At 39.3% G+C, this 12416-nt stretch overlaps 1 protein-coding gene across 1 annotated transcript in view; it reads right to left on the reverse strand.

The window, feature by feature from the left end:
- Nucleotides 1-9575: 9575 nt before the first annotated feature.
- Nucleotides 9576-12416, reverse strand: part of LOC149922561 (acetylcholine receptor subunit alpha-like 1) — a 66573-nt gene continuing 63732 nt past the window's right edge. Inside the window, exon 6 of the mRNA XM_090164205.1 lies at nucleotides 9576-10589. Within this exon, the coding sequence (XP_090020331.1) occupies nucleotides 10401-10589 (189 nt within the window). The 3' untranslated portion in view covers nucleotides 9576-10400. The remainder of the gene's footprint in view (nucleotides 10590-12416) is intronic.

Consider the following 12416-nt stretch of genomic DNA (forward strand, 5'->3'; position numbering starts at 1 on the left):
CGTTTTAGGTGATATTTTCCAACAGAGGCCGCCAATACACTTTCGCATCCCTGTATCTACTGTCCTTGGTGGCAGCACCTTCCGGGACTTAAAGTGAAAGGCGAGTTGTCTGCCATCTATTGGCTTCCCGAAACCACGTGTTTAATAAGTTAATAATCACGTGATTCCGAAATGCCAATCAATGCGAGAAGATCCCAATTTGCCACACCTTTTAGGCTAGATTTTGATGCTTACTCAACTGGTTTTATTATTACGCTAACGACATCTAGTGCGAGCGAATGCTACTCGACAGGAGCCGCCACTTGCTTTAAGTTGAAAATAACTTTTAGGGTAAAATATAATTACCTAGTGAAACAACGAATTTATTCAGTTTAACTATGATGTGTACTTAATTACAAAGCTCTGACATCAAAAATCTTGTAATTTTTTTGAGTCATGCAAGTTAATTTCAATCGACGGTGATAAAGTTTCAAAAACTGTTATCGTCTTGTGATACGAGTTGCGTAAAAGAGGCGGGGCTTATAGTCTGTAATTAGCTACGGAAAAATGAAATTAAATATAAATTTTGTTCAAGTAACTTTAATAAAAGTTTAATTTAGTAAAATATTCAATAGACTTCCAATTATTGTGTCAATAATTGTATTTTAAAGCTAGTTTCCACCCAAACTACTTTATTGTTTCAATTTAAATCTTGATTTCAAGTCAGGATTCCGCAAAGGAATCGACTCGTACGTTCTCAGTAACATAAAACTGATCTTGTTAGACCGAATGAATTCTTGGCGCAACCAGTCGATGGGCCCTTAGGCGACGCTCTTGTTTCGTCGATATACTCGACTGTGCAATGGCGGTGTTTGCGACTTTTCTTGGAAGTTTGTTCCGACTGACTGAATCGGAAGAACATGCCACCCGCAAAGAGTGGAGGCCATCGCAGCCAACCACCAGATATAATAAAAACTCGCTTCATTCTCAATTCCAAAGGTTCTCTCCTCTTAAGAGAGAGAGCGAGAGAGAAATGGTAACATTTTTTATCTCTGTTCTTCTGTTCGAGCGGATTCTGGTGCGTATTCTCGTCGTACCAGAAATGCTAATGCGAGGCCACTGTTTAATTAAATTGGCGAACTTTGACTCGCCTGGAATTTAAATAGCCGAATGCAATCCCTTAACGTACCGAAAGAAAGATAATACTTATGCTAATAGAACTTCAACGTAATTAAACGAAAACTCAGAAATAATAGGAACACACTCGAGTCAAAGTTTTAAAAGGATGTTGTGTAACTTTCGTAGGATCGAGGGTGCTGAATTCTTGCCGTAATCTGCGCGCACTCTAACTGAAATGATTACGGTAATAGCTCTGTAATCACTACGTTACGATAATCAAGGGAATGATCGGTCCCTCGAACGTTATTGAACGATGTATAGGCTCATTTTAGAGGTCGAAAAGGTCAAGTTGGAAGATGTCTCGGGCGAAACTTTGTCCTATATAGAGCCCCCGCAGCGGGGCAAACGAGCCACTTTATTTCTTTTATCGGGGGTGAATCCGAAGGTCAACAAGACCCTTTAACGCTGTTTACGGAGCGCTGCAAAAATCAACAGCGAAGCGGAGGCTCCATTTTCTTCGGACACTCTGTTCCGGCAGAAAAATATCGCGACAAAAAATCTGCCCCTTTGTTCACTTTTTTCTCCGATAGATGACACTGCGCCAGATAAGAAAAGCAATTTGTTTCCGGCAGAGGGGGCTCTCCTTTTGACCAACTTTGGCCGGTCAAAGTGAAAAATAATAAAGATTCGTTTACTATTCGTAGTAAAATAAAGGTAATTAACGCGGGTGGATCATTCTATATTCATAGTCTGAGCATATCCTAAATCCCATATTAATCTATACGGCATAAACAAAGCGAAATGTTTCCATCAAGGGTTGCTCCTTTCCGTTAAGAATTCATGAAAGTTGACGTTCGCTTCTAAGTGAGCTTCCAGTTATAGTTCCGTAGCTTATCGTAAGCGTAAAAGTCCCGTTCAAAACACGTAACGACTTCGCAAACAAATCCAATACTTGATACGAGGTAATATATAATTAAGCGTTAAAGGTAAACAATGGGTCTTCATAAAGATTGGAATTGATTGATATTACGACGAATTCTTCTTAGATCAGACTCGTAACCTGATGACTTAAATTGATATCTTACGAGAAAAGTCAACACCAGGACCACGAAAATGAAACATGTCAATTCGTAAGTTCGAGGCAAGTTCCAATGGACGTGAATTGGTTGCCAAACGGTAGACGTGTCCAATTTATATTTGTAACTTTTTAAACTCCATAATTTTTCTTCCAAGACGTATTTTGAAGCCTGCGAAGTTAAAATGTATCAATTATATAACATTAGCAGTATTTATGAAAATATCTATTTTATACTTCCAACCAGATATATTTGGTGTAAACGTTTTAAAGATTCACTATTTTTCTCATTCGAAATTTATTTCGAAAAATCAGCGAAAACCTGTTACGATCGCGTAACGTATAGTGAAATATTCACTTTCTACGATATACTTTTGATATAACAAAATCATTTCCAACAGTGCAAAGATATCTTGTTTATCTGGCGTGATATACGCCACCTCAAATAGTCGTAAATGTTAGCATCACCGGAGGGGCCACGTTAAATTTGGTTACAAATTAAAGCCATAAATTTAATATAAACACGGTATAACCCGCGGTATCCAAAATTTCAATAGAGAGGCTCACCTACAATGAAGAGCAGGGTTCATTTTTGGAAAGGGAAAAATGGGAAAATTCGATACGAGGAGTCAGGGAATTCCTCGAAAAGCGGATGAGTTTCGCGGGAAAATGCAAATGAGAGTCATTCGGGGTGTTGATTCCTGTTTACTTTCGCCACCCAAACCTACACTTCATTTGCATAGAAACTCTAGTCTACTATCATCGTCGAATGGTTTTAGCTATAAGTTTAATGGAAACGTTCTCTCTCTTTCAACAAATATGTCAGAAAGCGCTAAATTTCAACGACCCTTTGTGGCAACGCATTTTATCTCGAGCGTGGTGCTTCGCAAATATTATAATAATAATCAGCTAGGCTATAATTTTGTATTAATTAGGAAATTTAAACGTAGCATTAATTAAAATATATTTAAATGAATCCTAATAATAATAACTACCACATTATCTAAAATTCACCTACAAGATGCTTGTTATTGAAGGAATGAATGAATACCATTTTCTATCAAAGAGGAGACACCCGCTATGGATTTTTCAAAATAATGAGAATTAATTGGTCAAGTTAAGGATACGCTAACTTATCATCGATTCAAATGTCGAAGTGTGCGTTATTTCGTAGTTAACCGATTTTAATTAAATTTTCAACTTAAGAATTTCCATGAAACTGTGTCTTAACGAAACCCAACTTTAAAATTTCAATCTGTTGTTTGAGAGTAGCGTTTATAACGGACGAGTGAATGAGAGCATAAAAACCAAATGAATCAATACATTTCGCGAGATTTTAAGTACATGTAATCCCCGTGGAAAATGGGTTTCTTAAAGGGACACAATATCGTTTGAATTTCTGTAATTTCTGGTGCTTATCTTCAGAATTTGATTGCTCGGATCTGCCACCTGAATTAAAGGCATTAAAAGTTGCTAGGGTGGTACTTTGGGTATTGGTCTAGCTGATTATTAATATTTTTAAGGATATATCACTTGAATTTCGGATCGAATTTTTCGAATGATTTAGTGGTCCTTTAACTTCAAATTTATTTCGTGTGCCAAATCATGTTTATGGTGGATAAACGAATTCGGCATTTCTGCCACGTTAATTAGAATCTAGGGGTTAGTGGCGCTAGTTACCTTAAAAGCGAGTCTTATTAGTTCGCATCAATGTCGGAGATAACTAATTCTAACCACTAAGCCGCATAATTATCCCAAACATATTTTTTTACAAGACTTCAAAAGAAATTTTAAAGCTCGGGTAAGAATGTATAAAATTTGGCTTTCAAACTGATCAAAAATGGAGTAGGTTCTTTAGAGGGCAAAAGTCTATAAACACAGGCGGTAAAATTAAAAGAGAAACGGAAGAATTGAAGAGGGAAGAGCTATAGACTAGCGAGAGAGAACCAAAATCTTATTCATCCGAAAAAGGATATTTTCGTTGGTTGAATGCTTAGAGAGAGAGAGAGAGAGCGAGAGGCGTCGGTGGCAAAAGCTGAAGCCATAAAGAAAGCGGGGAATGAGATTCGAATCCTGCAAAGAGGTTGCCGGATCAATTGTGCCAGTGCAATGACGCGTTTAACGGCGTACTTTTCTCGCAGAGTGCGAGAAGCCGCGAGAAAACTTTTCCCGCCTAAAAAAAGAAGAGAAAAACGGTCGTTTCTCCTACAGACGAAACTTCTTTAAAGCAAGTCACGCGTACACGGACCGTCCAACATTCGATTGACTCGCACCCGGCGTCCGAGCCACCCCCATTCCGAAGAATTCTCTCTAATCGAAGTTGTTTCGAAATATTTTGGGCGGAAGGGAAAGAGACTGCGAGAGGTTGTAGGGACCCCCGAATAAAAAAGGCGAAAAAATAGTTCCCGTCGCCATTTTGAAATACCCTCGCGCAATACGCGTCTCTTTTTCATTAGTGTCGAGACGAAAGGCGTCGCGGAGTAGGATAAAGTACGTTATAGGTTCACTGGATTTCAATCCAATCCGGCGGTATTATGTCAGCCATCCATGACGGGTCGTACAATGAAGTTTAAAACTAGGTATAGCTTAAATCTATAGCTAAACCCAAAGTGTAAAAGTAAATAGGGGAAGAGAAAGTCAAGGACTTAGATCGACGACGAGCTATTTGAGAGGAAAACAATTTTTTTTTTTTATAATTCCGCTTCTTTCCCTAATCCTGTTCACAGGGATTTTATGAAAACGTGCAATCCGTCGCGGTAAAAAGTAGTTCTTTTTGAGGGTTTAATGAGGAAAAACTAAATAGAATTGTATTCTACAACGTTTTCACGTGGACATTAAGTACTTTCTATTGATGAAATAGATGAGACTTGAAATACAACTAATCAAATAAGATTATTACGTATTTGGCTTTATCAAATAGGTCTCATAATCCGAGGGGTAAGACACTCTGCCAACTCGGTGTACACTGCCGTACCTTTAACAGTGCTAAATGCACGAACTCGGTGTACAGATTATCTGAGACTGTCTTACCCCTTGTCATAATCTTACAAAGATGCCTGTAGAACCGCAGATTTTTGTTTAAAAAAAGGGCTTTGCAATAATTCTATTAAATCAAATGTTCCGGGGCTCATTCACAATCACAGTGCAAGCTAAAACATGGTCTATATACTTTTGCTAAAAGTAAATAAATTTTTAAAATTACGACCCCATCGACCGATACTTTCAGTAGATTAGAGAGCTGCATTTTTTCAAGAAAAAACGTTACCATTCCCGTCCATTCCCGACCACAAAAATACCATTTCCATACCAATTTTCTCATTCCCGACCATACCATTCCCGTGAATTTTCAAATAAATCCATTCCCATTCCATTCCCGACAAAGTATTCTCATTCCCGCCCATTCCCTAAATTCCCGAATTTCCCATTCCCGAAGCAATTAATTTCGAACATTATAAATTATAATGTTCGAAATTAATGGCGAAAATAAAAAGAATACTGGAGGGGATTCAGGGGAAGTCCGTGCAGTCACGGGCCGTATGGCAAAAATGATGTTTTTTTCATAAAAAACAAAAAAACAGTTTTTTATGATTAAAACATGTTTTTTTTGTTTAAAATGAGTTTTTTATTACAACAAAAAAAAACAATGTTTAAAACATGTTTAAAACAGGTTTTAAACCTTTTTTTAGTGGTAGTGATTATGTCTAGCCCTACAAACTACAATCTCGAGACAGAAGAGCAGACGCCACTCACGCCAGATAATCACAAATAACGAGACAAGGCCGGCTTGTACTTTCTTTCACGTGTGCTGCTGCAACACTAAACTAGCTGTTGTGTTCTTGATAATTATAGTTATTTAGGAAGATTTATATATTAAATTCAATTTTTTTCGAGCTAGAGGCAATAACTAAAGACATTGAAAGTTGTAAAAAAAGGTTGCAAATGGCATTGACTCCTGCACATTTCTTAGGAAATATGCTAGACCCAAGGTTCAACGGAAATCAACTGGATGAGGACCAACGTGACTTAGCAATGCAGTACATAGCATCATATCACCCCTCGATAATGCCTGATGTAATAAAATATCAAGCAAAAATGTCGCCTTTTAAAGACTGTTTGTTTTCAGACGTTGTACTCAAAAGTGAAATAAAACTCATTACTTGGTGGAAAGCCTTGAATAATAGTTCTAGCTCAAGTTTGGCAGAGCAAACTATAGAAGTTGTTAATCAACTTCATACTGCTGTAGCTTCCTCAGCCTGAATAGAAAGAGTATTTTCAGCTTTTGGTCTGGTTCATTCTAAAATACGAAACCGACTGGGAACTGAAAAAGCCGCTAAGTTGGTTAAAAACACTGAATCAAAAACCTTTTCGTGTAAATCGTGTAACTAATGTTTAACTTTTGAATAAATGAAGTAATTTTTAAAAATTTAAATGTTTTTTTTATAAAAAAAAACAAAATTAACATTATATGTAGCTTAAGGAAAAAAACATGTTTAAAACATTTTGTTTAAAACGATTAAAACAAATTGAAAAAAAACTTGGACCGGTGTTTTAAACATGTTTAAAACATTTGTTTTAAACATTTTGTTTAAAACTTGCCAACCCTGGTCACGGCCTGGCATACGATACGAGTACGAGAAGCTGTAGGTGTAAGAGTTAACGGCGCAAAGCGCTTGTGAGAAGAGACAACCCCTAATAATGAAATATTTACATTGGATTCACCCGTTTCACTCGAACTAAATTCTATTTAAGGGGGCCAATCACTTAGTACATTATGTATATAAAAGGGGGGAAAATCCATTCCCGTCCATTCAAGAGGCAAGATTTTACATTCCCATTCCATTCCCATTTAAATAAATGATTTTCCATCCATTCCATTCCCGAAAAATAAATATTGATACCATTCCCGTCCATCCCGCGGTAACCATGGTAAATGATAAAAAACCGATTCCATGCAGCTCTCTACAGTAGACCCCTTGATGAGGACAACGGGGTGGGGGACCCCGAGTGCCAAATTGGTACCACACTGTTTTTCTTTTTATTTTACCTCAATCACAACCGGGGCGAAGCCGCGTAGAAAATAAAAAGATGGAGGATGATGAGGTGGAGCGTGAGGAGGAGGTTCGGGATGAGGGGCCTGTCGAGCGCCCATAGAAAGCGTATCACAAAGTTCTCCAGGCGTTTCTAAACGAGAAAGAAGGCGCGTTTTAAAACGAAAGGCGGCCTTTTATCGCTGGCCCGGGCCGGGCCGAACCGAGGCTTAGAAAATATTCCAAAGAAGGCGTTTTTTAAAAAGTGTAGCCTACAATTTCCATCGTCGTCTGGAAAGGGTGCCAAAAAGGGATATATAGAATAGAGAGCTGGTATAAGGTCGATCTAGTGGCTTCTTTTTGCCGCTTGACAAAGACAGAAAGCGACTTTGGGCTTCGACAGTCTACGGAGACGTTGCCAAAAAAATCTACTATTTAGGCCACTACGAAATCCTTTAAAATATATGGGAAGAGCCCTACGCGTCCCTTTCAAAACGCTGTTCCCTTGAACCCCTCCGGAAAGTCGCCCCCCCCCCAGTCCGATCTATCGCGAATAAAAGGGCGTTGAGGAGGGGGCCAGGACATTTCTGGGCCCCGGGAGAACGGAATCGATGGCATTTGGGAAAGCAGCCCACATCCATCAGTCATTCGGAGAGGAGAAGGAGGTTACGTCGGAGATTGGGGAGGGGGCACGAAAGTAGGGTCACGTGATCCCTCCATCTTCAGAATAAACCCGAAGCAAGATGGCCGATACACACGATTTCCTTAAAGAAGGGAGCTTTTGTTTCAGAGATTTGGCGCTCTGCCTCCGAAAGAAGGTGACATTGCCATCCATTACGAGGCTTGATTTTCTTAAGTAAACTTCCCTGAGAGGGACGCTTCCCCCCCCCCCTCCTTCTTCCTCCGGGGGCTTATACTTTCGGGGTCCCCCTTCTATTGTATCGGCTTTGGTCTTTGTTACAACTAGATTAAATCAATTCCCCCCCCCCCGTTAGTAACAATGGCTGACGATAACCTACAACGTCCAGGGATTAAGGGCTAGTTTTCACTAGTCCAAAAACGACACGACGGTTAGCTTCGACGTAAAAAATTCCCGTTAGGCCTAATACAATATTTTTGCGTCCGCCGTCGCCGTCGTCCCGTTTCTGTCCTAGTGGAAACCAGCCTTTAAGAAGGAACGACCAACCTAAAGATAGGTCTCAGAAAACCCCTTACCTTGACTCTTCTGCCGAAGTATCTTGACATCCCGGCTCAAAGACAAAGAGATGACTTCGAATTAGTCTGAAAAATGGCTGGCAATTAATGAGATCAAGATTTGGTTTTCGATGCTATTTATTAATCGGAATGCTTTTACTAAAACGTGTTTCACTTACAACTCTTCAAGGGTTTTTTTACTTTTGTAACAACTTAATATTTACAACAAGATATACACCGTCAAGAATATATTTACGTTATAGAGAAGATGCAAGTTTGTCCGTTTACAGAGCGGTCTGACTGAAAACTTGAACACTGCAACGCAATCTGTGGGGGATTTGCTTTCAAATAGATTTTCTTAAGGGGGAAGAATACAGTAAAAGCCTCTTTTTCGTTCAAGCTGAACGTTACACAATTGAATTATATTTTTGTTATTAGGCTGAACCTTCATCTAGTGCTTAAAATAATTTAGTTTGGGCACTTGCCCAACTTGTTTAGTTCCGGGGGTCCGAATTAAAACGTAATAATTTAATTACTTTTAAATTTAAAATTGTCAAAATTATTTTAGGCACTAAACAAGAGGCTGTTCTACATTTAAATAATAATTTTATAATTTAAAATACAAAATTAAAAGAGTTCAGCTTGAAATAGCGCGAAAGTAGACAATGGCCACTGTAGTCTTCCCCCTTAAGAATCTACTACTTAATTTGCGATTTATAATGAATTAAATTTATTAAATGACTTAATTCAACTTTTAATAAATTTCCACGAACTAAATTAAGAGTTAAATTTAACTAATTATGGACGTTTTGTCGTAAGATAAAAGAAAACGTTTAAGCAGCTGATACCAGATGGCGTAGTACAACTGCGAAAATGGAGATCATTAATTATGCTAGACGGTAGACTCGTACATTCTCAGTAACCTAAATAAGTTCTTGATAGACCGCCTAATACGTATTACAAAAGGTTCATATTTTACAATGATTATTAGTAAATAACGATGGTAAACTTCATATATTTCAACGATTGAAAATTGTAGGTTTTTGGCGACAAAATTTTAATGTCACGCGGGTACAGTTACATTGAAAAAACTTACTTAGTTTAATACCAAATTTCTGCAAATGGACAAAATATTGTACACGTTTACGGAAACTATTCAGACTTTACAATTAAAGGTTTTGAAATACGAGACTTTCTCGTTAGTGTTGGAAGTTAGTTCCCGGTTAAAAAGTGTTCTTAATTATTACACTTTCGTCCATTTGAAAGAAAGAGTTTCGATTAAGACGATTAATAGAAGGCATGTAGTTAAATATCCTCAGGGCGGGGTAGGGGAGGTCGAACACGCCGAAAGCCACCAGGGGCATCATGAAATTTCCTAACTACGTACGTTGTATACTTTGGTGCTCAACATAGTTAAAGAGTTCATTTACACATCTTATATACACACCGATAAACAGGCGCGAATTAATTTTAGATATTTTTTTACATCGATTAGAATTAATTAATTAATTTATAATTAACTAACTAATTAAGATAATTTAAAAACGCGCTGAAACTAAATCCATTTGCTAGTTAATTAGTTTAAGTAAGAACACGTTTTGGAGATTCATAAATTTCGGATTTTATAAAAATCGGAGTTTATGAGTCCCGAAGAGTCAGTACATTGTCACATAAATGTCAACGTTTTGTTGTCAATTAGTTAGTTTCCGTTTAAACTTATAAACTTTGTTTAGTAACCGTTGTTACGAAATGGATTATCTTCAAAGGATCACGAACGAGTAATCGGAGTCATTCGCGCACGTTACGCGGAGCGTCACTCGGTTTGATCATCAATTAACTACGCCACCTTTAACGTAGAGTTCAGTTCAGTTCGTGACACAAATCTCGTTTAGCACTGGTCGTGCTCTCTGGCTCTGGTACGTTATTAGAAGCGACATCTACCGTGGACTAGACGAAACTTAGCTGGCTGCGGAACGTATTGAGAATGCCAGCTAAGTCTTCGCTAGTCATTCTTGTAAGTGTTGACGCGCTCTGGGAGCCACCTTGGAGAACATGATGTCGATGGGGGTCTTGTCGTCGTACAGAGCTGGAGCGCGCAGGATAATGGCCGCAGTTCCAACGATGCAGGAGAAGGTGAAAATCCAGAGAAAAAGCCGGTCCACCACCATGGCCACGAACTGCCAATCATCTTCTATCTGCATTTCCAAAGAAACAGTTAAAAACAAACCCTTTGTTTTAGTTGACGCAAAAAAATCCCCGTTAGGCCTAATACAATATTTTTGCATCGACGTCCACCTTCGCGACGTTTTCGCCCTAGTGACAAACAACATTAAATCGTAAGACTGTTTGAGAGTGGTCAATTTCATTCACTGTTTATTACGTTATCTTGTTTCTTTTCCAGGGTTTATAAAATTCGAGAAAAGGCGTCGTTTTTGTGTTTTAGGGTTAGTTAAGGTTCTTTCTAAGTTTTTTCGGTAAAAAAGAGAGGATTTGGAACCAATGAAAATCAGGAACCGTTGCTGCCAGTGGCAGATATATATGGGGGTTGCAGGGGTCATCCCCCCTTGATGCTTAACCTTTGCATGAGACTTGTTGATTTATTATTACACCCATAGCTCAAGATGTCTTTTAGCGCCCCCTCCCTCGTGAGTTTTTTCTGTATCCGCCACTGGTTGCTGCCACACGTGTTCGGAGAACCAACGTACTATTATGACGTAATCGGATTTGGTCGTCTATAAAACCATTACATCATCTGCTTAAAAGCAGTGTGTTGCGGCAGACGAATAGCTTAAGTATTTCGTATCCTCTTATTAGTCTTTGGAAATCTTTTTACCCCAATCCAAACCGCGAGTACAGAATGAGAGTAAAATGACGTCAGACGGCAACGGTATCTACCCTACCTAGAAATGGTATATAAACCAATTATACTTTAAAACGGAAGCATACGCTACGAACGCGAAATTATCGAGCGAGTCATTTCAGTCGCTAAGGATAGGCGCCCACTGGCTCTCCGTTTCGTATCCGTCCTGCCTTCCACAAGGCATTGTCTCCGTTACGAAGCAAACGCTTGTGGAAGCTAGTACGTAGACGTTACGAAGAGCAGTGAGCGCTTGGCCTTAGGGGCGTAGACCTGGTAGCGGTGCATTTTAGAAACGTAGAGACGGAATAAAATAAAATAACCGGAAAAATAATGTTTAGTGGAAATTATTCATATGGCAGAGTCATCAGAAACTATAATATTACGCCGGGAGAATAAAATGAGCGCGCTCTGAGTAACCAATATACGGGGGAAAGCGGTGGCTTCGGGGGTTGACAAATGAGACGGACGCTAAAATTATACTATAACGCCATCTATCGAAAGAAGGCCAAACTAAAAGAGCTAGTGGCTCTCGTATTGCGTCCGTGAAGGATGGAAGAGAGTTCCGAGTTATCTGCGGAGCGATTCGGGCGGAAACATTTCCCGTTCCTCCCCGCACGGTTTCTACCTTTAATTACCGCGGCCAGTAGCATTATACAGCTCTTGTCTCTTTCAGATCTCAGGCCCTTTCCCACCGCGATAGAGTAAACAGGGACCAAGATTGCCCGAGAAAAGAGTCCATCTAGAATGAGAGAGAGAGTGGAGTACCCTTCGGCCGCCAACCAAAATCCTAAAGAGCTTTCAGACTTTCTGTATGCAGAGAACGAAATACAGGCGCTGCTATTTTATGGAAAGCGAAATTACGTAAACGCAAATAGACTGAGAGAGCGAGAGAGAGAGAGTGAGAGAGAGAGAGAGAGAGAGAGAGAGAGAGAGAGAGAGAGAGAGAGAGAGAGAGAGAGAGAGAGAGAGAGAGAGAGAGAGAGAGAGAGAGAGAGAGAGAGAGAGAGAGAGAGAGAGAGAGGGGGGGGGTTGAGATTGAACAAAAAGACGCATCAAGATTAACATTTCATTCCCCCCTTTTTTCCTTTCGTCATTAAAGTTTCAGTGTTTCAGAAAGTAGCCAGCGACATCTCTGTTTCTCTTTCACCGCTATGACTGCGGG

The sequence above is a fragment of the Leiobunum rupestre genome, chromosome 11 (genome assembly GCF_980474605.1).
Source record: "Leiobunum rupestre chromosome 11, qqLeiRupe1.1.hap1, whole genome shotgun sequence".
NCBI lineage: Eukaryota > Metazoa > Arthropoda > Arachnida > Opiliones > Sclerosomatidae > Leiobunum > Leiobunum rupestre.